The sequence below is a fragment of the Phocoena sinus genome, chromosome 11, assembly GCF_008692025.1.
Source record: "Phocoena sinus isolate mPhoSin1 chromosome 11, mPhoSin1.pri, whole genome shotgun sequence".
NCBI lineage: Eukaryota > Metazoa > Chordata > Mammalia > Artiodactyla > Phocoenidae > Phocoena > Phocoena sinus.
This window is the reverse complement of record NC_045773.1, coordinates 27,683,085-27,709,780: the sequence shown is the minus strand read 5'-3', so window position 1 is coordinate 27,709,780 and position 26,696 is coordinate 27,683,085. Positions and strand designations below refer to the sequence as shown.

At 41.6% G+C, this 26,696-nt stretch overlaps 1 protein-coding gene across 3 annotated transcripts in view; it reads left to right on the top strand.

The window, feature by feature from the left end:
- PTPRG (protein tyrosine phosphatase receptor type G) overlaps positions 1 to 26,696 on the top strand; it is a 731,192-nt gene that overhangs the window by 482,612 nt on the left and 221,884 nt on the right. For all 3 annotated transcript variants that reach the window (XM_032648680.1, XM_032648681.1, XM_032648679.1), the window contains exon 5: positions 18,800 to 18,895. In XM_032648680.1, the coding sequence (XP_032504571.1) occupies positions 18,800 to 18,895 (96 nt within the window). The remainder of the gene's footprint in view (positions 1 to 18,799; positions 18,896 to 26,696) is intronic.

The window sequence follows — 26,696 nt, the reverse complement described above, 5'->3', positions numbered from 1 at the left end:
ATGCTGTTATATTTAATCCCACTGAACAGATAATGAAAACTAAGACACAAGCAATGTTCCCCATGTTAGTTTGCTAGGGGTGCCTTAACATGTTAAGTATCATAAGTGAGAGAGCTTAAAACAACAGAAATTTACTGTTGCTCACTTCTGGAGGCTAATAGTTTGAGATCAGGGTGTCAGCAGTGTTGGTTCCTTTTGAGGACTTTGAAAGGGAACCTGTTCTGTTCTTCTCTCTTAGCTGCTGGGGACTTGCTGGCAATCTGTAGCATTCCTTGACTTACAAATGCATCACCTGCTTTACCTTCACAAGGCGTTCTCTCTCCCTGTGTGTGTCTGTGTCCAGATTTATCCTTTTTATAAGAACACAGTCATATTGGATTAGAATCCATCCTCATGACCTCATCTTCACTTGATCATGGGCAAAGACCCTGTTTTCAAGTAAGGTCACACTCACAGGTATTGTGTTTAGGGCTACAACATCTTTTTTAGGGAATACAGTTCAACCCATAGCATTGCATAAGTTCACCCAGCTAGAAAGTAGTGGAAACAGCATTCCCACTCAAGTTCATGTGACTCCGTAGCCCTAGGCTCTGGCAGCTCTGCCATCATGCATCAGCCCCAGTGTTCGTACCCAAGTGTATCGTGTGCTTCTTAACCCAGCAGCCAGTAGACAAACATCATGATGTGGACATCTTGTCCAGACAGGATTGATTTGGGAATATGCCAAAGAGGAAACGTTAGTCCAGTCGTCATGATATTGGAGGGTTTTGACCTCCACTGAGATATAAGTGATGGGCTACATTCTGTGTATGAGGAGCTTCTGAGCCATTGTCCAGTGAGTCTAAATAGAACAGGGCAACTCAACCTTAGCACTGATGTTTTGGGCTGGATATTTCTTTATTGTGTCACGTACATTGTAGAGTGTCTACTAGCATTGAGCCTCTACCTACAATATGCCAGTAGCACCCACGCCACAGCGTGTCAATCAAAAATGTCTCCAGGGCTTCCCTGGTGGTGCAGTGGTTGAGAGTCCGCCTGCCAATGCAGGGGACGCGGGTTCGTGCCCCAGTCCGGGAAGATCCCGCATGCCGTGGAGCGGCTGGGCCCGTGAGCCATGGCCGCTGAGCCTGCGCGTCCGGAGCCTGTGCTTCCCAACGGGAGAGGCCTGGGTACCGCAAAAAAAAAAAAAAAAAAAAAAAAGTCTCCAGATGTTGCCCAGTGTTCCCTGGGGAGCAGTGTCACCCCTGTTTGAGAATCACTGGTTTAGAAAGGGAGGAATGGCTTTGTTGCTAAACGGTGCTGGCCTGGCACTTGCTGTGCTTTGCCTGGACTTCGTCTTTATTTGGGGTGGTTGCTGGTGGAGAATGTGAGGAAGACAAGCTATTTTTGTTGAATTTACTCAAGGCTCTGTGCTATCCATGGACATGAGAAGGAAGACGACAGGTAGGATGGAGAGTTAAAGACCCAGAGCACATTAAACATGCTCTCTGAACAATATGATTTTTTTTTTCAAGCAAGCTAGTGGTTTTGGAATAAATTTGAGATAAAAATTTATGGTCTTTCATCTGGGTGAAAGACACAAGGGTTTATCCACGTTTCCGGAAAAATGCAAATGATTCTGATGGCAGACCTGAAATTAATGTTTTCACTCACTATTTTGGGAGATATTTGCAATTAAGATCAGGATTTTATTTATTTATTTTTTAATCTTTTGGCCACGCCACGCGGCGTGTGGAATCTTAGTTCCCCCACCAGGGATCGAACCCGTGCCACCTGCATTGGAAACGCAGAGTCTTAACCACTGGACCGCCAGGGCAGTCCCCAGATCAGGGTTTTCATGGGCCTTCTATCTTAGAGAAAGGGGGTAGTAAACCCTGGTCATACCTACAGGACAGTTTGTGAGGTTTTTCTGCTGATCTTTATGGTGAGAAGCCACAGTCATTCTCAGCTGGACATGGGAGCATTCTTAGGAAATTCTGATTTAAAGTTCACTCCATCCTTCATCCTCCAGTTTATGCTGTTTTTTCCTGCTCAAGAAGATGGAGAAGTATCACTCTTCCTTTCAGAGAAATGCTTCTTTGTGGGTTGATTGACCAGGGGCATCCAGAGAACTCTGTTGCCTGAGATGCGTTGGGATATCTACACCCCAGAGTGTTATCATGTCCCCACATCAGTCAGTGCATTTTCTCCCATCCCCAACCCTTAACATGGCTGTGTACACCAGTAACAGCTCACAAAACTGGAAAATGAACTCAGAGTTTTGCTGCCATGGATGCCAACTCGCAAAGATGACTGTGCCATGGCAGTGCCCAAACAGGTTCACAGCTCCAAGAGCCATGGTGTTGACGGCCTGGAAACCCAGCAGAATGGTTTTGCAAAAGGGAATCAGTCTGCTGTGCGGTTAATGTTCCAAAAAGTTAATGCCCAAGAGCTCCAGATGAGTCTTAATGTGCTGTTTAAGACTCAGGAACTTCAGAGAACTGTATGTTCTGTACCACCCTGTGCTCTTAGACTGAGAACAAAAAAATGGTATTTCCATGCAGCACAAATAGACAATCAAGTGGAGGAATCCGTGGATAGGATTATTGAGCCAGCGTGTTAAAAATAAGTGAGCTGTAGGTGTTTGAAGAAATAATAAAGCCCAATACGCCAACCTTTAGACCAGGGCGTGGGCTATATTAGGATGGAATACAGTGGTCTGAATAAAAATATAACCCCTACTGGCGACCCCTTTGAAAACAGCAATGCATGTGCAGGTGTGTTTCACCTAGCATGCAAATCCCCACGGATCCAGCCTTTCAGAAACAGGATGGAAAATCGTGTTTACCTAGCCATAGTTCTTCGGTGTCTGGTAAAACTGCATTCCTAACGTCTACTTAGTAACTGTGGAGGCAAGAGTAAGTTGCCTTATAGTGAAGAGGGAGCTGGATGTTCAGTTTAAATGGGTCTGTTCTTTGATTCTAAAGCCCTCCCCTCTCCTCCATTTTGTTAGTGTCCAGGTAATACCTCCTATGGACTCCGCTGGTTCTTGTTCTTGGCCTGCGTTTATGGCTCTGGGGAGTTTCTGTGACAAGTAGGTGGGCAGTGGGTCTGTGCTGGGCTTCAGTACATGCCTAGGTGCTGCTGGGTAGCATGACCCTGGTAGGGAGTAGGGACCAGGCGAATTCAGAGTGCTCACAGCATCTAGCAGATAGGACAGAGCTTGAACTGGAAGCAGAGCAGTTGCTGAGACAGACCACGTGCAGGTTCTCTGAAGAAAGAAAACAGAGCCCTAGTGATCAGAACCCACTCAAGTTGAGATCCCAGAGCGAGGCTCTCTGCTGCTCTGAACTGCGTGGTGGTGTCTGCTGGGTGGGCTCTGCCTGGTGCCCATGAGTGATCATCACACCAGAAAGAGTCGAGGGCTCCACGGTGGAACACTGCTTTGATGGGCTGAACTGAATAATCCTCCAGTATCTGATGGGTCCCATGGGGCACATCCCCAGGTGTCTGGTCTGTTGGGGAGAAGCATGGCTGGGTCCCTGACTGCTCACCAGCTGTTCCTGAAGCAGTTTCTATACTTTTCTATTTCTCCCTTTTCCTGTCTTTAAAATGAAGGCACCTCCCTGTTAGAGCTGTCATGACAAAAAAAGAAAAAATTCCCTAATTTTTGTAAAGCACGTAGCCCCGTGGTTATTTTATAAGTGGAGCTCACAGAAGTGTGGATGATGCTTTTGAGACTTGGAGTGTCTCAAATTCTGGTTCCTTGGACCCTCCTCCCAGCCACCTCCCAGCAGTCACCTTGAAAATAGCTCAAGAGGTTGTCTCTAAAGACCTTGACACACTCCAACAAACCCCCATCACCCACAGGAAAACCAGAGAATAAGAACTCACTGATCTGACAGCTTTCAACCTTGTAACAATGTGGACTGAGGCCTGGTACGAAAGAGAGGATTTGCTTTAAGGCATCATAGCATCTCTTGCTTAGAATGAGCTTAAAAGCCATCTGGTCAGGAGAATGAATCTCTGCTGTTGGACATCAGGAGATGGTTACTCCTGGTTGAGGGTATTGATCAGATGGAAGCATATGGGGTTTCTGGGGTCCAGAAAGTGCTACATGAGTGCTCGCTCTGAAACTTTATCAAGGTTACTTACAAGTGCATTTATGAAGGGCACTGTTCTACATGCATGGCAACACCTCATAAAGTTTGATGGCACATCTTGTCATCCGTGTACTGTTTGGTTCCTGTTTTAGTCTTTCTTTGCGGTTGCTGTCTTTCGCTTATTATTTTTAATATTTACAAAAGACGTTTACCTCATTAAAAAAATGTTTAAACAGTACTGAACTTACGAAGTAAAAATTGAAGCCATTGTTTCATCTCTCTCCCTCCAGTTTCAGTTCTCAGACCATAGTGTCGTTTCTTCTTGGTTGTTCCACGTGTTTTTTCCTCCTCCCTGTTTGTGCTTCTGTATTTTTTCCTTTACTTGAACAATGAGACAATTATGTACATAGTGTTCCATAACTTACCTTTTTGACTCATTGGTATATCATGGGCATCCTTGCATATCAGATAAGAATCAAGGGACTTCCCTGGTGGTCCAGTGGGTAAGACTCCATGCTCCCAATGCAGGGGGCCCAGGTTCAATCCCTGGTTGGGGAACTAGATCCCACATGCATGCCGCAACTAAGAAGTCCACATGCTGCAACGAAGATCCCGTGTGCCACAACTAACACCCAGGGCAGCCAAAATAAATAAATAAATAAATATTTAAAAAAAAAAAAAAAAGAATCAACATCATTCTTTTTAAAGAGCTGCATAATATTCCACAGTATGCACCCAATTTATTTAGTCATTTTCTTATTGATTGACAGTGAATTTATCTATAGTATTTTGTTATTATAAATCATGCTTCTGGAGCTCCATGAATCTCCCTAGTAACGTACATGACACTACCTGAATCCCAACTAAGACAGCCAATTTTAAGCTCCTTTTGATTTAAAGTACCTTCTTCATTAAGATTTTGGGCTGGAGTTTTGTGGGGAAGACTCTCTATGGTGGCCGAATCTCAGATTTGGAGATTATAAACCAAGCTTCCTGGATAGACTTCTGCTTGTGTTCACGGTTACGTTATGTATTATAAATTCAAGATAAGTGAAACAAGTGTTGGGACACAGTTATATTTAATGTATAGTCATGAATGGAGCCCATCAATAACATGATTATTGGCTGACACCGTCTCCTGTAGACTCTTGGCTTCTTAAAGCCATAGCTTTGATATTTTGTTGTTTTTGTCCCATCCCTTAAACTGTCTTTATTCCAAATTATTAACAGTTCCCTGCTGAGATGTAGCTATCAGAATCTCAAGATGTTCTCATTAGTGGAGTTATTAACTCCCTTGCAAGCCAGCAAGGCATTCTCTGGCTTGGACCCAAAGCGTGGAGAACATTGCCTGGCTTTCTCTTAATGTTGAGGTTACTAGTTTGACTGGTTGACTGCCGAATAATGCTGATGGGTTTTTTTTTTTTTTTTTTTCCCTTAAAATGCAGTACCTGATAAAATGGATGGCTAGAGGAATGGACTGTTATTTGATAAAGCAAGTTTCTTAGAATATTAATGGTAGAATCTAAGTGGTGATATATAAGTGTTCACAGTAATATTCTTCAACTTTGCGCTTATGTCTAAAATTTTTTCATAAGAAAATGTTGGGGGAAAAGGAATGTGGAACAGAATGGGAAATGGGAAAATCTAATCAACAGAGGACTCACTCGCACGTCATACAGTCAACGAATTTAATACTACATAGTGAGTTGAAGAGAGAAATCTATTGTTTGAAAACAATTTTCATGTAATAATTATAATAGCTATAGTAATAATGAGGAAGAAGATATTAATATCATCCCGTAGGTTTTGTGGCATTCTTGTTTTCCCTGTAGTGTTTAATCCTAACACCAGACCTGTACACTTACAGTCAATCATCAAACCTTTTCTTAAGTCATCATCCTCCAAACTAACCTAATACCATCATCTCAGTTTGCCACGTTTGGAAACAGAGATCTAGAAATATTAAGTGATTTGCCTCCGATTTTAACACCAGACGAGGCAGAGCTTGAACTGGAACTTATATTTTCTAAACATATCTTTGCTACTCCATCGTGTGTTTGCTCTGATTATAAGATTCTGAAATCCAAAATCATACTCTGGTGAATTCATGGAAAGGAGTCATTCAGCCAAGAATATTTTGAACTACGATCAGAGTAATGATGGTGGCAGAACTCTGTCCTCGTTACCTCTGAGGCCTTTAACCATTTCCTAAAAGCTTCTCCCTAAATCATCGCTTCCAGGTTGTACCCAGTACGTCAGCAGAGCTAGTGTTCTCCCCAGCTTTGGGCAGCCTTGTTTTGCTCCCTAATTCGTTGGTGTTTTTCTGACCGAAGATATGTTCTGATAGAATTAGTACTTTGTGTTTACTAGGTGTGCACGCTGTAATTTTATGGCTAGGTAGGTGGGAAACTATTAGTCTAAATAAATATACTTTTCAACAGAGCAGCTGTATTAAATGAATTGAATAGTCTGTGTATATCAGAAACAGTAGCTCCATCTTTTTTTTTTCTTCTTCAGAGTGTTAGCAAGCTTGAATAGTCGTGTGTTTCATTGCAGGAAGAAATAAATGATGAGTGAATCATGGTGAAGTGAAGTCAGGAATAGAGCAGAATTGGGCTTCTCTGGTGGCGCAGTGGTTGAGAGTCCGCCTGCCGATGTAGGGGACACGGGTTCCGTGCCCCGGTCTGGGAAGATCCCACATGCCGCGGAGCGGCTGGGCCCGTGAGCCATGGCCGCTGAGCCTGCGCATCCGGAGCCTGTGCTCCGCAACGGGAGAGGCCACAGCAGTGAGAGGCCCGTGTACCGCAAAAAAAAAAAAAAAAAAAAAAAAAAAAAAGGAATAGAGCAGAATCATAGCCTGTGTGATGCTGTGCTTTCTGTCGCTAGGGGCTGATGGATTCATTCCTTTGGAGCGCTTTGCTGATGACGCTGATTTTCTGAGTTTGGCCCCCCAAATGGATCCATTAGCTTCACCTTCTCCTTCTGCAGTGGTTGGTGGGGATTTTGATTTTGTTCTTTTATTTTTTGATTGTTTCTCTTTTTTCCCCCTCATTTTAAGTTTCTTGTCCCCCGCCAGATGAACTATTATTTAGAGCCAGCAAGTATTTTAAACAGGTGCAATAAAACAAACCACCTTTCTTGGCTCAAAACCAATCCCCTCCCTAGAGAAAACCACTGTTGTTAGTTTATGTTATTTTCCAGATCGTTTTCTTAACTTTCCTTAGTTCTGTATATCTGTGCATATACATACACAGCAAACATTTTGTTGTACGGCATCTTAAAAGTCAAATGTGTATTTATTCTGCCTCTTGACTTTCTCCGTAATACATCTTCAAGAAGTTTGTGTCAAAAAAAAAAAAGAAGTTTGTGTCAGTGCCTACTTGTCAATTTTTTTTCTTCTCTTCCCTCGGTTATCTTACCAATTCTCCTATTTATTATACATGTGAATTTTTTCCCATGATACCAACAATATGGGGCAAATAAATATACTTGTATATTTGTATTTGTATTTGCAACACTTGTGGCCAAGCCTCAGTTTTCTGAATAAAGATTCTCCTTAAATTATAAAAAGGAAAATCATTTGAAAAAAATGAATTAAGATCCTCATTCTTATTGGTTATCAGGAAGATTAAAAAATGAAAACAGGAGTGTTCACCCAATGTGTGAAAAAGAAGGATCCATAAATGCAATGTTAGCAGTGGTGTGGGAAGATAGGTTTTCTTATTATTGACTAGAATACAAAAGGTGTGTCCCCTTTTCCGGGGACAATTAGAACCACTTCTAGGGATCTGTCTCAGAGAAAGGATTTTGTGCTCATAGAGGCATGTTCACTTGTTTTTCGTTTGTTTGTTTGTATGTTTTTACCAGTGACTCTTAACCTTTCTGGCTTGCGGAGCCCTTGACGATTTTGATGAAAGCCATAGACCACGTGACATCAGGACTGAAAATGTGTTTTGAAGTGTTGCCAGCATGTGGTAATAGAAGGAACCATAAGAGTTTATCTGATGAAAAGAGATAGACACTGTCCAGTGTGCACACGTGCCACCCTTGGCAGTATTTCAGGAGATGTGCAGCCCTTCTGGAAGCCAAATCCGTAGCTCCATAAATTGGTTTTCCGTCCTCTACCAACCAGTTATCTACCCACAGCTGTTGGCTATAAGGGAGACTTCGAAATCAGAAAGGGTTCGAATAGAGCAAGGCAATGCATTTCCTCCCGTGCGAGAAATAACCTCCTTCCATTTATTTATTCCACAGTCATTTAACGAGTACCTGCTATGGGCTTGGTCCTGGGGCCAGTACCACCCAGTGGGAGAGGTCCCAGCACACTGGACCTAGCAGAGTCCATTGTAAGGGCACCTCCACCAGAATTAAACAGCAGGCCTGAGCAGCAGAGAGCTGTTTTAAATGTTCTAGTTCAATTGACCAAACTAATCTAAAAGATGCCTCACTGCAGAGATTACCTTTAGAACACTAGAGGGTGTGGCTTTGATTTATAGAACTCAAAAAAGCTTTTGGGAAGCGTCCAGATTGTCTGGCATGTGTGTTCTCAGAAATGTTTTGCATAAACCTGTTTCTTAGGGAGACCCTCCTGATTTGGCAACATTTAGCTGCAAAGGGCAAAATGCAGTTTTCTGGATAAAACTGCACAACTTTTCTTTGTGCACAAGCTTTCTTGCAGGCTTCTGGCTGGGAGAAGGGGAGGGGATACAACCAACTCTATACCTGTGTTAATTTTTTTAAGCTTGATCGCAAATTCATGGCACCATCATTTCCCCAGAACCTATCATGAGGTAGAAAATACAATATCAGAAATGAGGAAAGAACCATAACGGGAACTTCGGGTGAGTCAGTAACAAATAAACTGTATTTCAGGTTTCTTGTATTTCAAAACGGGAGACCTATTGCTGATTCCTCGTTGGTTTGGAATGATTTACAGCCTTTTATTTGCTGTTGAGTGTTGCAGTCTATGTTGTCATGGAAAGTCTATTGAATTTATAGGTCCATTTATCCAAAATGATTTTCCAGACTTTATTTCATGGTGAATCACGTGGCTGTTACTCCCAAGTACAAGCGATTTCTCAAAAGCTTCACGTTGCAAAGAGCACAAACACTGCGGTGGTTATTTTCGTGTTTTTGAAATACAGATGAGTTCCAGATGCACCTAGGTGGTCCCCTTCCCCTCTGCTGTGTCCAAGGTATTAAGCATTTCAGAACCAGACGCTTACGTACAAAACAGCTCTGCAAGCAAGGAAAGGTTGTTTTAATAGAAAAGAAGGTTATTACAGTAACTGCAATAGGTGAAAGAGGTCTTGAAGCTACTAGTTTACAGGTAAGGGCAAGACTCTCCAATCTTTGAGCCCCGTTACAGCAGACTTGTTCCACCTGCAAGTTCGGTAGTAGAAAAGAGAAAGGAAAACAGAGCTTTACCACATCCGTCGACTAGACTTCGTGTGGCAGCGGGTGTAGGTGAGGTTTCTACACCTCGGCACTATTGACATTTTCGGCAAAATAATTAGTTGCTTTGGCGGGGAGTGTCCTATGCGCTGTACGGTGTTTAGTAACCTCCCTGGCCTCTACCCACTAGATGCCAGTAGGATCTACCCCCTAGTGACACCAAGCAAAAATGTCTCCAGATATTGACAAATGTCCTCTGGGGTCCAGAAATCACCCCTCTTTGAGAACCACTGCCCTGGAAGCTTTGTGCTAGGATCCTAGCGATAACTAATAGGTAGTTCTCTCTGCCAATGGGAAATCTGATCAGGATGTTGTGTGCAGAGGATTTTTAAAGTGTAGGCTGTGCAGTCAAATGCCTGGGTTTGAATCCTGGCTTTATTACTTCTTAGACAAGACCCAATATCTCAGCCTTAATTTCCTTTTGTAGAAAATGGGGAAAATATTATAATAGTACCTACCCTCCAAATACCCCAAGGACTGAAGGAATTAATTCACGTAAAGTATTGTAAGAATTGGATACATTAAAGCAGCCCTCCGCTGCTGCCTCTGGGCTTCACTTTGCAGTGTCTGCCTCAAGGGGAAGGGTGGAAAGAAGCAGTGCTAGGTCCGTGTAGTTGTTCTTTAGTCCTCGGCTGCTGTGATTCTACACACTCTGAGCCAGCCACCCTAACTTGCTCTATGACACAGACAAGATCTCCCTAGCCTTATCCTCCTGCTTAAAGCAGCCTCTGTTGAATGGAATGGGTACAGAGCAGGGAAGCAACGTCAGCCGTGCTCCATTATTATAGGAGAAGACTATATTTTGTTTATCCCAGTTTCAAAAGCACAGCTTTTTCACTCATTTTATTTCTTTATTATCGAAATATACACAAAGAGGAAAATTCACAAGTAATCAGCGTACAGCTGAACGAATTTTCATACACTTGGAACCAGACCCCCCAGATCAAGAAAGAGCACTTTCTCACCCCCTTCTTCCCCAAGATCCCTCTTCCACTTACCACTCGCCAGGGGTAACCACTGTGTTGGCCTCTGAGTGCAAGAGTTTTTCCTGATTTTGTACATCATTCCAGCAGAATCACACAGTATATCCCTTTTTTTTTTTTTAAAGAAAATTTCTGGGTGGTTTGTCTCAGCATGGTTTGTGAGATCCGTCCATATCATTACCTGCCATTGTAGTGCATTCTGCATTGGCACTACAAATGTTACTGATTGATTAGCATCTGGGTAGTTTCCAATTTGGGTTTATTGAAAACAGCCCTTTCACTAACTTATTTGTGTTTTTCCCCTTTCTTTTTTTCCCCCATTAACTAATTTTTAAAGACACGTGAAACAATAGGGGGCCTGTGGTAAGCCAGATGCCGTGGGAGGTGCTTTACTTGAGTTATTTAATCCTCAGTGTAGCCCAGTGACACACTTCTGACCCTCAGCTTCCTCATGGGGCTGCTAGGATGCGGAGAGGCTGACTAACTTCAACTGGCGGCTCACACAGCTATTGAATGGGAGAGCTGGAACTTACTTCCCTCCTTCCTGCGTCCGTGATGAGGGAATCTAACCAACACGTAGCCAGGTGCTGAACCTACCTCACTTATGTCCAAACTGAGGCTGAACTGTAAGACATAACTCCACAAATCATGCATAGTAAATCCCTTACTGTTGGAAGCAAGAGCCGGAACTTTTCCCTACCAAGAGACGAGTGCAAAACTTAAATGTTTGACTAGTCAGATGAATCACCGAGCCAGAAATTCCAAAAATCAACTAATAAATAGACTTATAATGGCATAAACAAGTTACACGCAGAGACTTTTAAAAGGGGTCCCCCAAACACCCTGACACCTGATGGTGTAGGAGTCATCGGCCTTCTGTGCAATTTGGGTTCTTCTGCTCCCAAAATTTGGATTCCTGCTGTATATCGTTGAAGATAATTCCATATTACAGAGCAAGGGAAATAATTAAGGATTGGTGCACTCTGTGATTAATGATACCGTATAAAGCAAACGTTTCAGAACGTTTATTTAAATGCTACCTTGCACGTAAAGATGTTGAATACCTGATGTTCTCCGGGCCACGGTTCTTCTAAAAATATTCTTTCAATGAAGGCTGTGTGAAGCCCACACACAGGTTTCTTTGCTACACCTCGTGGCATGACTCATTGAGATTGTTGACCGGCCCAAACAATTTATTTTCACTTTTATTTGCATATCCCTTCTGGTCATAAAGAAAGTAATAAAGATACATAATAATAAAAAGTGGGAGCTGTTGAATTTCTTCTTACTTTTCCCAAGCATGTGAGTAGTGATTCGTTATTACAGTGATCCCATGAGGTCAGTATTACCTCTATGTGACAGAAGGGGACACTGAGCCTTAGAGATCTCAGGTGTCTTCCGTATACAAATCAGGTCTGATGCTGTAGCCCATGTCCTTTGATCTTCATTTAATGTCACCCAGTTGTGTTGTCTGTCAAGTTCATGGATATTTTTCTGTAAGTCGCGAGAGTGTGAACTGGGTTGTAGTAGGGTATAATAGAATGTAGCCCCATTCTGCAGGGGAGAGGCTTGTTAGAAAGAGATGAATGAAGAGGATAGAGCTCAGAGCTCAAAGACACTCAAAAAGGAACAAGGTTGCAGAACCGTTTTATAATGTGATGCACAGACATGTATAAATATGTCTGGGTGTGTTTTGCTTAAAATCAATAGTGACATTTAGGGGTGTATTAGTCAGAGTTCACCAGAGAAATAGGACCAATAGGAGTTATATACGAGAGAGAGAGAGAGAGAGAGACAAACAGAGAGGGAGGGAGATTGAGATTTTAAGGAAATGGCTTCCTCAGTTGTGGAGATGGGCAAGTATGCAATGTACAGAGCAGGCTGGAAATTCCAGCAAGAGATGATGTTGCAGGCTTAAGTCTCAAGGCTGGAAACTCAGGCCGAATTTCTGTGTTGCAATCTGGAGACAGAATTCCTTCCTCTTAGGGCACCCTCTGGCTTTCAACTGACTGCACATGGCCGCCACGTTATGGAGGGTAATCGGCTTTACTCAGAGTCTAGTGATTTAAATAGTAGTCATAGATTTTTTAAAAAAATAGCTTTACAGCAACATCTGGAATAATATTTGACCGAACAACCGGGCGCCATAGCTAGGGCCAAGTCGACACATAAAATTAACCATCACAGGGGGTAACAATATAATCATGACCCTTTAAAAAAGTAACTGGGAGTAAAGACTGTTCATTGATATAAAACAAAATACCCATATCATAGTTCTGAATTCAGAGTGTTTGTTATATAATATACATAGTGTGTATTTATCATTTTTCTCCATAATTTAAGTGAATAGATTTTCTTGTGTTGGAGTGTTAAAATTTCAGACTAGAGTTGCTTGGGTGGAAAACGGTTTGAAATTCCTTGCAGATGAAAGAGAAAGTAATATAATCTGGGTTTAGCAGACCCATACCTGGGTCCACGTAGCCATTTCATAGTGATTTGGGCTTATATTGGGGCCTTCCTGAACGTTTTCTCCAGCAGTTTAAGTCCGTTCGTTCTCTTAGTATCCTGATCTCTCCCTGCTACTCACGTTATTTATTCTCAGAGATAGCAAGAGCCCCATTATACTGATTGTGGCTTTATCATTTGACTATCCTTGCAGCTAGCTACCCAGAGCTCCCACTCATTTTATTCATTCCAAAATATGAATTAATAGTATTTACAAGAACAGCACTGTTCAAGACACAGCCTTTAACTAGGCAGGTAGCCTTCCTGCCCTCATCAGTCTTCCTGTCTGATGGCAATGGCAGAATGAAAGAATTAGAACGTGTTGTGTTGAGTGTGTGTGATCTGGCTATATAGTAGTGAAGGTACAGCATAATCTAAAAATTAAGTTAGAGTAAGAACCTATTATCCAAAACCTTAATTCTGACACCATCATTTGCAAATCGTCCAACAAGTGGAACCAGCAGATCATGAACTGTATTGGGATTTTTACTTTGTCTTTGCTACATGTTTTTATCCTTAGGCAACTGTTTTTTGCCCACTACCATGTTCTCAACTGGCTGACTACATGGTAGCCCCAAGAATGATCAGGAAAATACATTTTGCCTCTTCAGTTCTGTTATCTACTGCTTCTTATTAATTCTGCTCTTGCCTTTCTAGTCACCATCTTTATTTCACTGTGTTTATGTCTCACCTGTTCTTTTCCTGTAGCTTTTCCTATGTGTTCTTCCATTCTGTTAAAGATGAACGACAGTATCCTGGAAATGTCTGATGAATCTATCGGTAGATGGCCTTTCCTCTGGGCTGTCTGCGTGCCATTTCCTTAATTCATCATGAATTTTTTCTCGGGCCATGTATGTGAGGGAGGGTACACGTTGGAGAAATATTATGTAAGTTTTTTGAGAGGAAATTAAAATGTAGAGCTTTCTAAATCACCAAAGAAAGTACTGCTGGATTTTCCACTCTTGCATTGGGATCATTTCTTCTTGCCGCCATCACGACAGGGATGTGAGAGCTGACTTACACACACAACTACCACATTAGAGAATAGGAAGTCCACCTTCAAGAAAATATCCCCTCTTGCCCATTGCCTGTATTATTCTGTATTCATTTAGTGTACGCCTTACGTGACCATGAGCCATTTACTACTTTAGGCATTTTTGTGGTACATGTATCTACAACTCAACTTTGGCATTCAAAAGAAAATGTGAACCTTGTCTTACTATTGATATTTTTGTCTTCCCACGTGCAGACTGTCTTCATTTGTCATAGTGCCTTATACATAATAGGCATTAAGCAAATTTTTTTGCCTACTGGAAGGAAACACAGTGATTAAGGCTTTGACTAGGATCGGAACAATTAGTTTTTATCCCAACCCCACCCTCCGTCCTAAAGAGTGTTGTAATTTTAGAAATCCTTCTTTTCTTTGGCTATAAAATGAGGATCAGGGTGGTACCTACTTCAGTGAGTATCAATGAATGAGAGTGCAGTGCCTGATACACAGTAGGCTTTTTATAAATATTTGAAAAATAACAACATGAAGAAAAGTACAGATGGCCATCGTTTTCAGATTTGTTGATTTTCATTTATTCAGCTTAACACAGATAGTGATACAAATTGGAAATCTGGCATATATATAGTTTTAAATCAAGCTGCAGCTAGGACAGTTTTAAATGTAAGGGGGGAAATAGAACACAGCAGGAGAAAAGGGCAGCCGAGTGGGCATTTTGTTGTGACTCTGTATACATCATGCTAGGACCCTATAACACGAGAGCATTGACTGCTGTCAACCCTGTTCTCACAGAACCCATCACATCCTCCTCCCGTTACTTGATAGTGTGGTCATTCATTCGGCCATTTTCCCTATGTATGATTTAGTACATGCTTCCTGGTCAGTGATGGGGTAGAATACCGTTTTCCAAATGTCAGGTTATACCACATTATACTCGATGTTATCTATCGCCTTGATCTGGCTAGAGGAATTCCTGCAGATTTTTCCATTCCAACCATTACACAAGGTAAAATTAAATGATCCACCAGGCCTGTTTTTCTTGCTCATGAGTTTAAAATACTTTATAGGACTGGTCCTTCAGTTGCACCCTGGTCTACCCACAGTCTACCAGTGGCTTTTTTAGTTGACCTTCATGCAGTTTGTTTCTGTTGTTGGGGAGACTTACATATCTCATGGCACTCTTTGTGTTGGAGGGACATTCATTTACACCAAGTTGACCCAGTTTTCTGTCCTGGTTGGAATAGACATACAGAGCCTCAAGCTGTACGGTTTTCTTGAAGAACCAAAGTGTTCCAATATCAAACATATTTGGAAAATATTGAGTTCACACTGTTTGGTCTTTAAATACCATTCCTCACTAAAAGAAACCAGGGCTCAGTCAAGAAATGGCCAATTCCAGGGCTGGAACAGGGGAAATGCAAGGTGAGGTTAGAACATCTGTGCCAGCTAATAAGGAGGTGCTAAAGGATGAAAAATGATGGGAGCATGGCAAAATGACAAAGGAATCTGTTTGAAGGGTCTCCTGCTGGGCAGATTGGTGCTCTGTGAAGCCACAGTACTACAACTGTGGTCCCCTGCCCAAAAGGCACGACCTGAGTCTAATCATGAGAAACCATGAGACCGACCCCAATTCTACATAATAACCGGGCTGCACACTTCAAACTACCAAACAAAGGAAAAGAAAGGCTGAGTAACCGTCCCAGGTGAAAGTTGGGGGTCGGAGGGGTCAGTATAAAGAGACATGGCAACTGAATGCAAAGTTAGGTCCTAGATTGGATTCCTGGACCAAGAACCAAATAATGATCTATAATAAACTTTGTGTCAAAGTGAAACTTGCTCATTTTAATAATGTTACTGTGGATATGTAACAGAATATCCTTATTCTTAGAAATGATACGCTTAAGTACGTATTGGTAAAGAGGCATGTTTTCTCCCACCTAACGATTAAGTGATTCAGGGAAAATAATTGCTTGGAGGGAGAGAGGAAGAATGCAAATGGGTAAAATGTAAAGTGGTGAAGTGTGTAAAGAATATAAGGAACAGTTAATAGATCTCTTTATTGCCCGATTTCCCAGGTCTTTTCTTCAGTTTCAATTCACCATGTTTCTACAGGAAGAGGATTGCTATACAGTAAGCTTGACTTCGATTCCCATTATTAGAAAGAACGCACTTTGCGGGAGGCTGAAGGAAGGCTCTGAACACGGCACTTGAGAGCAGATACAGAAAGTTGAAGGGCTTACTCGCAGTGTTCAGCAGCCACCCCAATCGCTTCCAAAGATGTTTTTGTAAAATAGGTTTCTAGCCTTTGCCTAAATTTGTCTCATCAACAATAACAACAAAATGATTTCAAGTCCAGTGCCCTCTCGGCAAAACTCCACCTACTTATTTACTTTCATATTTAAGATACCTTTAAAAGTTAACATAATTCAATAGACTACAACTTGAGAGAAATAGCAAGGAAAAGTGATACTTCAGACCTATGGCTGCTGTTCTCTTTATGAGACATTTTATTATCCTGACGGGTGGAGCCATGACTCAAAGACATTTTCTAAAAATGAATTTCCTCACCCAGTTGTAAACAAAAATGCTCTTGAAGAGGTCTTAAAGTATTCTGTATCACACACTATCCAGGTGTTGCATGAAACAATGCCACCCCTGCTCATGGGCTGAAGAATAAGAAAACCTTCTGTGAACTTAGTTCATTTGAGGGCCTGGGTTTTCAAAGGAAAGTGAAGTGTAATTTTCTGAATATACTTATGCAGAGTTTCTTTCTTGGGTTAGTGACATTGTCCCCAAAGCAATTCACCCAGTATTAAACTATTTTCATCTGCACCTCACTGAATGGATTTTTTCTCAGAGTAAATTCATGATGTCTGTAGTCGTCCAGACATAAAGGCAACACATGTATAAGAGGTTGCCAGCGTCAGTGGGAATGCAGAGTCTAAGCAAAATAATTCACCGTAAGAAAGAATATTCTCCAAGAGAATCTACCCATCCTTCTCCCATCCACTTGGTTATCTAACTTTTCCTAAAAAGTGTCCTGATTTGGGCTCCCTAAATATACCCTTCAGAGAAGATATGTCACCTTGTTCTTAACGTCTTGGTTAATTCAGTCAGCAGGACTCTGTTCACCTTTGACGTGTACTTCAGCTTGTCTCTCTGACTTCCCTTTTCCCATTGGGAATTTATCATTTAGTATCAAGTCTCCATACTCCATCTGGGGTGTGGTTGTTCAGAAAATAGCATCATGTCATTTGGAAAAGTGGGAAAATAGAGGTCATGGAAGAGAGCTAATGATATAGGAGATTTGATTTTCTGGAAAGAGTAGGGGCCGTTCTAGAAGATTCAGTGCAATCACATTCATATTAGACATCTAAAGATGCCTGCCAAAAGTTAACGTGACAAGGATGACGATTTGTGGAGCACAGTTAAGGTCCAGGCATAGTGCTACACGCTGTACCCTGCACCTACATGTTTGATCCCCACACCCATCCTACCAAGGGTAAGCGCTTGATTCTATACATAAGGAATGATGCTTAGAAATTCGCTGGCTTGCCTGAGGGCTCACATGCAAGTAAACGAAGAAGCTGGAATAGGGTCCCAGATCTTTTATTTTTATCACATATGTAGTCTCTCAAGAATACTCTGCAGGTTGTTTTTGTTCTCTGAATTGTTCAGGTATTGAGAAATGTGCAGACATTAAAATTGTATAATTATTTTAAGTTGATTTATCCGTGTTCTGCTTTTTGAGTGAGAAACCCTTGCCACATGTAAGAGAAGGTATTTAAGGTTGGGATGAGAGCACCTGGACTTTACACTCATCAACTGATGTTTCTTTTTAACCAAGTCGGCATCAACTTTCTGAAGTACTATTTCCTCATCTGTAACTGAGTGTAGTAATTTCTGCCCAGTCTTCACAGATTGTTAGATAGATTTAGTGAAATCATGAATGGGATGGCTTTTTGCAAACTGTAAAATATTAAGCATTATTTATTTATTTTATTTATCTATTTTTTTTTGCGGTACGCGGGCCTCTCACTGTTGTGGCCTCTCCCGTTGCGGAGCACAGGCTCCGGATGCGCAGGCTCAGCGGCCATGGCTCACGGGCCCAGCCACTCCGCGGCATGTGGGATTTTCCCAGACCTGGGCTCGAACCCGCATCCCCTGCATCGGCAGGTGGACTCTCAACCACTGCGCCACCAGGGAAGCCCTATTAAGCATTATTATTATCATTACCATTATATTCTATTTTGATTGACTAAAATAGTCCATTTGGACTGTTTCTCAAAGCTACTGAGAGCCCCCCTCAGATTCTCGTCATTGGAATGGGCATTATCTATAAACGTGTCCATTTAAGCATTTATAATTTTAACATAAGGAGTGAATCTCACAGTCTTAGTTTCCTACTTCATGGTATTTAACTGCATTAAAATTTTGTTTCTTAATAGGGACATTTCACCATGACATGAGTATTAGGTAATAAGAAGGTATTGGTGTTATTTATTTTGTGTGGCCTGAAGGCATTGTAGTTATGTGGAAAGATGTGTGTTTTAGTGATACCTACTGAAGTATGTAGGGGTAAAACGATATGATGTCTGGGGTTTGCTTTCAAATACTTTAGCAAAGAAAAAAGTACGGATAGATGAGTACATTTGGCAAAATCTTAGTATGTTGGGGAATCTGGGTCCATTGTACTACTCTCTCTACTTCTGCATAGGTTTTCCTAATGTATTTTCCTAATACATTTTTTAATTGTTCTTTTACAGATGCAGATTTTCTTTTACAATCCAGATGACTTTGACAGCTTTCAAACTGCCATTTCTGAAAACAGAATAATCGGAGCCATGGCCATATTTTTTCAAGTAAGTTAACAGTGGGCTTCAGTATTGATACTTCAACCAAAGAGTTCTCTTGAGTATTTTTTTTTTAATTCACCGAATTGTTCTATGTTTAATGAATGCATCTGTTTTCTAGTTCACACCTGTCTAAATGAAAGATATTTCATATTGTCTAATGTGTGATTTAAAATGTAGATAAGTATGTTTAGAAACATAATGAAAATTTTTGCATGAATTATTCTGATTTTATTGCTACTTGACTGGTGCACAGATTGAAGAACACATTTATCATCTAAGTTACTTCACTGCTGAAGCGTCTTGAACAGGTTCCTACAGCATATTAAGAGACTGATGTAAAAAAAAAAAGGGGTTTTTCTTTGGAGCAACTTTAAATTTGACATTACTTGCAAGTAGGTTAATAAATTGCTTTGGTCATTTATCTAAAGAGACCTCGTTCCCACCCCACCCCACCCCCGTCAGAAATCCCTATGGTAACTAAAATTTTTATTGGGACCATTTCCAAGTTAGTACATTTTCATTAAATGAAGTCCCTAGTGTGGGTTTTGGCACACAGTAGACGTTTGGTAAATGCCAAATAAAATATGTATCTGTATCCAGCCATCCCTGTTTCTATGGGATGGAGACCCTGTGGTATATGTGTCTTCTCTGCAGGAACAGAAGTCTATTCTGGGCACTGTGCTGTTGCCAGTTCACTTGGGTTTTGTCTGGACCCCTTCTGCATCTAAACCGTGATTGTTTTGCCTTAGGCAATACTGAGGTCACTTGAACTTCCATTCTTAGACAGTTTCCACTTACATAGTTACCTCATATTTTCTGTTACTGTCCTCTTAGCACACTGTTTTTCATGTTGCTGGACCTCTACTCCTGCAGCCCTGCCATCAAACCTACCCCTGCCTCCCTCCCTGTCATGCCCACCCATGCCCAGTCCAACCAGGTTCTACTTTATAGGTCATCCTTTTTATAGAAAATAAATTTTAAAAATGTTTTTATGAGTACTGGCAGGTCTGTTTCACAGCGTGCTCTACCCAAAAGCTTTCTATTTTTCCGGCTCTAGAAACTCTTGTTAAATGTAAGCCCAATTAAAGTATTGGGCAGGGGGGGCACATTGGTGTACAAACCAGCAAAAGACCTCAGTGTGAAATCTAGGTTTTGGATTTTTAAAGTATTTCCAGGACACGAATGTAGTTCCAATACAAAGAAATTTAATGTGTATTTCATCTGGTTAGTCCTCTAAATTTTGACTTGCTGTCCTGTAGACACAAAATAGAGGGCAGATAATATAAAATAGAGTAGTTTTTCTCCTTTCTTTTTTTTTTTTTTTTTTTTTAAGGTAGCAGCTGTGTTGAGCTGCTTTCTTTGTTTTCTTTATAAGTCCACATATGCATTTATACATCAGAGTTCACACTATGTCATGTAGTAGAAAGAAGACGGTATTGTTGTTTTAATATGGCAGTCTCGTTAGAACCTGTATTTTGAGATCTCTGTGTTTTGAATCCTTCTAATAAGAATGCTAAATTTGGGAGTTTGGTATTTCTCCCCCAAATAGAGAAATCTTGACCTGTATTTCCAAATTCAAACCTGGCATCTTACATTTTGGTATTGAAGAGGTATTTATGATTGTTTCAGCAGTGATTCAATGCCAGGTATGGTACCAGTTGCTACGTTAAATATATAAGATGAATATAGTCAGCTCCTGCCCACTAGGAGGACCTTGCTGTCACAGTCCCATGTGATAATGGCTAGAAAGACATGAGTAGAGAAACTTTTCCATTTGTAAAAGGCTGTGGTCTGACTTGGTGCTCATAAACTCACATAATCATTTTCCAGAGTGATAGGATGTGAATGACCTACCAGTGCATGTCTAGGCAAGGCTAATTTCTGTGCAGTTGCTGTAGCTTTGATGGCAACTTACTCCACACACTAGAATAATTTTCTAACACTTTCCATTTTTCATTATCTTTGTTTCTTTTTCCTTCTGGATCATGTGCCTGGTATGCTGGGTTGTTTCGGCTCTCTCACTGCCTTTGCTGTGATTAGATATGCTGAGGTTCTTATGTTTCCAAAACACCAAAGCAAACACAAACCTAGCAGACACATGGTCGACCAGGGAACCATATATTGGCTGAGAGGATAGGTTGCCTGCAGGTGGTCCTATTGTGGCTCATGGGCATGATTATGGATGCTACATAGTGTTTACAATTATTTTCTTCAGTTAAATATGGAAGATTTTACATAAAATTTCCTGATGATGTTGCAGTAATCAAGATCTGAGTAGTGACTCTCTGTCTCCTTTGGAGGGGGTGTGAATTCCCACGGCAACACAGTCTCTAGGCGGTTTTCTTCATGACTTCCTGTCAACATGACCTTGAGATCATGACTCCAACCTGGACCCCAGTAACTTTGACTAGTGCCTGACATCTTTTGGTTACAGACAAAGTTGAAGGTCAGTCTCAGTGCTGAAATATAGTGAGCCGGGTTTCCCCTGAGTGCTTTGTGTGAACACTAGTAAAGGAAGGATCGCCTCCAGGTATGGAAGAAAACAAATCATGGCGGCCCCACGTGGTTTTACGCGTTTGGGCCCACACAGTGCTAGAAGGCGCATTCACTTCATAGCTACTCCTGACTGGAATATTTATGACAGTTTTCCAACATATGTTAGGAATGCATCTCGAGGAAGGAACACCTTTATTCTGGTTCACACACCTTTGGCCTCGCAGCCTTCTGGAAGATATAGGGGAAAGGAAGGGGAAAGTCTGATTTTAAAGGATTTTTTAAATAAAGAAGTTAAAACATGAAGTTGGCGAGGGATGGAGATATTTGTTGTTAAACCACTAAAGATAATAAATAAATGCTTGTTTAGCTAATTTATATTAGTACAAAGTTAATTATTTTCTGTTCGTTAAAATAGAATCTCCACTATACTAGTTAGCCTGATTTGAATTCCTGTGGAAATGTACATGCCAAAAGTTATTAAAATGCTCTCTTAATATATTATTCTGATAACACTCTACTTGGGTTATCTGTTTGAGGAAGTAAGAAATGAAAACCTAGGTTTATAAGAGTTGAAATGACAGTGGAATGATAAGGCAATTTGTCGAAGGATGCTTTGCTTTGAAAATAACTCAAAAAGATTTAAATAGCTTTGATTTAAGGTTACAAATCTTTTCGACTTAAGTTGGGATTACATCCTAATAAACCCGTCATAAGTTTAAAATATCTTAAGTGGAAAATGCATTTAATACACCCAAGTTACCGAACGTCATAGCTTAGCCCAGCCTCCCTTAAACACACTCAGAACACTTGTATTAGCCTGCAGTTGGGCACAATTATCTAACACAAAGCCTATTTTTTTATTTTTTGCGGTACGCGGGCCTCTCACTGTTGTGGCCTCTCCCGTTGCGGAGCACAGACTCCGGACGCGCAGGCTCAGCGGCCATGACTCACGGGCCCAGCCGCTCCGCGGCATGTGGGATCCTCCCGGACTGGGGCACGAACCCGCGTCCCCTGCATCAGCAGGTGGACTCTCAACCACTGCGCCAGCAGGGAAGCCCCAAAGCCTATTATTTTAACAAAAAGTCTAACACAACATGAAGTTTTGACTGTCTCATGGAATTTACTGAATACTCTACTGAAAGGGAAAAACAGAATGGTTGGGTACAGAATGGTTGTACGAGTATTGGTCGTTTACCCTTGTGATCCAGTGGCTGACTGGGAGCTTCGGCCCACTACCCTGCCCAGCGTCAGGAGAGAGTATCTCACCATATCACTAGCCCAGGAAAAGATCAAAATCTGAAGCAATGTGTGTCACTCTCACACCATCATAAAGTCAAAAAAGTCATAAGTTAGGGACAATCTGTATAGAGCACAGAGTACTCAATCCTCAGATTGACCTTTACCTTTAACTTGACCTAAATTATTTTCTTTTAATATATTTTGGAGTATAGTTGATTTACAATGTTGTGTTAGTTTCAGGTGTACAGCAAAGTGAATCAGTTATACATATGCATATATCCACTTTTTGTTTTTAGGTTCTTTTCCCATATAGGCCATTGCAGAGTATTGAGAAGAGTTCCCTGTGCTATACATAGGGTGTATATGCCAATCCCAATCTCCCAATTTATCCTTACCCCTGGTAACCATAAATTCGTGGTCTACATCTGTGACTCTACTTCTGTTTTGTAAATAAGTCCATTTGTACAAACAATAAATGCTGGAGAGGGTGTGGGGAAAAGGGAACCCTCCTACACTGCTGGTGGGAATGTAAATTGGTACAACCACTATGGAGACCAGTGGGAGGTTCCCTCAAAAGCTAAAAATAGAACTACCATTTGACCTCTATTTTTTTAGATCCAGAATCTTCTATGATCGCCCTCGGAATCGGGTTCTGCTTTGGTTTTTCTTTCTTCCAATCTGTTTCTTCATCATTCCTCTTGGAACACGTCCCTCCATTTTCCCACCAGTATCGAAATGTCTTCGAACTGTGCACCCTTATAATGGTTTTCAGTCTGATGCTCATAGAAGTTTGGGATCCCCAAACTTTTTATAATTTTGATTACTGTGGTTTTTTTTTTTTTTTTTTTTTTGCGGTACGCGGGCCTCTCACTGTTGTGGCCTCTCCCGTTGCGGAGCACAGGCTCCGGACACGCAGGCTCAGCGGCCATGGCTCACGGGCCCAGCCGCTCTGCGGCATGTGGGATCTTCCCGGACCGGGGCACGAACCCGCGTCCCCTGCATCGGCAGGCGGACTCTCAACCACTGCGCCACCAGGGAAGCCCTACTGTGGTTTTATAGGTTTGATTTTTGTGGATTTTTTTTTTTTTTTTGAGGAAGCACATGATTGTCTTTGAACATGTTATGGGGGAGGAAACCTCAGGTGTTTTACTACCCAGTCGCTACTGTTATTTGAATGCCAGAAATTCTATTTTTATTGATTTCCTGATTCCATTGAACTTTAGAATTATAAATGCATGATTCTTGAAGAGCATCTGTGTTTAGAAATTTTTCTCGTGTGGTTCTTTCCGGCTTCCTTGTTAGACCCTTTTGGGTTTAATCACTTCTGAATCTTTGCATCAGACACAAAGATAAAATTTTTATCACGTCTGCATCCAGAGGCCCAGTCAACAGCATATTTCTTGTACATTTAAGAAATAAATAAATTGATTTTTAGGTTGTCTTAAAGTATTTCTTTTTTGACAGCCTATCTTCACCAACTCCACTGAGGCTTCTTCATTGAATGTTAGCGGCTCTGCTTCTTCTGGGAGGATTGAGCCCCTTTACACAAGTATTTGCTTTTTTCCTATTTAAATTTCTCCCCACTATCTGACTGCTGTCCTTTGGTTTTCTCTAATGTCTGTCACTCAGTCATTTGGGCCCTCTTCACTTCTGCCCTTCTTTCATTGTTGAAAGCAAACTTCAAAACTCAAATGTTTCAAAAGTTGCTAACGCATTCTTTATATCATCTTGGTGGTACCGACTGCTTAATTATTTTTCTCCATCTGGAGAGGCTTAGTAATTAAATGAAATGGCAGCACCTGGGATTATTTATAGATGTTGAGAAGGCAGGAGGAGCTCTTGATGACTCACCCAGGGTTGGCAAGGATGCCTTTTTCTCCACTTCCCTGGATCTCACCTGCCCTCCCCCCACCAAAGGGAGATGTGATTTGTCCTTCCTTTAACCCCCTGTTTGTCTTAGCATTCCAGCTTGCATTCAAGCTGTTATTTTACGTGCTTTCTTCAGCCTCTGTACTGTGAGATCATTGAGGTCTAGGAGTACTCAGTTACTCATCACCGGCATCTCTTGCAAGTGACTTCCACTGTGGCTTGATTGTGCAATTACTTAGCTGAATTCAGTGGAAACATATTTAGGCCCTAGAGTCTTGATTGGAAAGGAACAAGCTGATAACATGGTAGCTAAGGAGTATTAGAAACAGGCACTAGGGAGTGTAGGACCTGAGAACACTAGAATACAAACTCTTGGAGGTGGAGGTCCATGTCTTGTGCCTCTTCTCCCTGTATCCCACCATCCACCTTTCCCTAGCCCTCACATCAGTGTCTTGGCCTCAGTTGTTGTTCAGGATATAGGTACTGAGTAGGACTAAGTTACAGGAAACCTTTCAGGATCCCACCACAAGATTAATGATTTGGGCTTTGGAAAAGGATATGTCTAGGTGGCTGTGTAAGCTTCAGCTAAGAAAGGTGGTGGTTGTACAGAAGTATAAGGCTTTTGAGATGGTGAAGGATATTGAACATGAAGTTTCTCAGACTCTTGATCCATTGAGGATGGGGCTTTGCCCGGGAGTTCCATTGGGTCTGACATGCTTTTTTTTTTTTTTCCTGTATGCGAGCCTCTCACTGTTGTGGCCTCTCCCGCTCTCCCGTTGCGGAGCACAGGCTCCGGACGCGCAGGCTCAGCGGCCATGGCTCACGGGCCCAGCCGCTCCGCGGCATGTGGGATCTTCCCAGACCGGGGCACGAACCCGTGTCCCCTGCATCGGCAGGAGGACTCTCAAACACTGCGCCACCAGGGAAGCCCCTAACATGCTTTTAAAGGGCTGTATCTCTGCTTATGCCTATAGGTGGGAAAAAGCATCAGGGCTTGAAACTTCTTAAAGGTGTAGTGCATTCAGAGGCCTTAAAGGAGTGTGTTAGTGCCAAGAATATCTGGCTATATCTGTGTCTGAGAATGTTTTTATAAACTTTCCCACCAAAATGGTATCACCTCAGTAGACTGTGGGTGGAGAAGCTTTTTTGGATTATTTTGCTATTTTTCATTCTAGCTTGCCTGTCTTTTTCTTGAGCATTTCCTTCCTAGGGTTAGTTTCTGTCTATTTCAGTGCATCTGTATTTATGTTTCTTTGCTTTTTCTTGCTCTTGCTGTGTCCTTGCTTATGCTAACTCATTTGCTCACTGTGCAGTATGTTAAACACCTTCTTTGTGCCATTATTCATGAACATTGCAAATGTATCCTGAGAACTGTAGCCTGCCCTCAAAGTAGTTAGAGAACTATAAGTTTTGAAAAGAGTTGGCCTTTGAATTCTTTCTTTAATAGTAGCATCATTTGGGGACTTCCCTGGTGACGCAGTGGTTAAGAATCCGCCTGCCAATGCAGGGGACACGGGTTCGAGCCCTGGTCCTGGAAGATCCCACATGCCGTGGAGCAACTAAGCCCGTGCGCCACAACTACTGAGCCTGTGCTCTAGAGCCCGTGAGCCACAACTGCTGAGCCTGTGTGCCACAACTACTGAAGCCTGTTAGCCTAGAGCCCATGCTCCTCAACAAGAGAAGCCATCGCAATGATAAGCCCGTGCACCGCAACAAAGAGTAGCCCCCGCTCTCTGCAACTAGAGAAAGCCCACGTGCAGCAACAAAGACCCAACAAAGCCAAAAATAAATAAATAAGATAAATAAATTAAAAAAAAATAGTAGCATCATTTTGTCATTGGGAGATAGGGGAGGACAGATCAAGTCAGGTAGGTAAAATATCAAGAGTATAAGAATTATATCTTTATAGATCTGTATAATTTCAAAATGATAAATATTTTAAGGGTATAAATTTCCTATTTATGAGTTTTAAAACTGGACTCTCCTCCATTTTTCTTTTTCCTCCCATTTTTCTACAAAGCAAAGCACCACTCTTAAAGTATAAATCATCCTTTTTATTTATGGTGACCTAAAGTCATCTTTTCATTTTTTAAACCATCCTGAGGAATCTTTTTCTTTAATGAAGAACACATTTTCTATCATGGCTGGAGGTGGTTTTTTTTTTTTTAAGTCCTGACTGGTCTTGTTGGCAACAAGGGCCTCT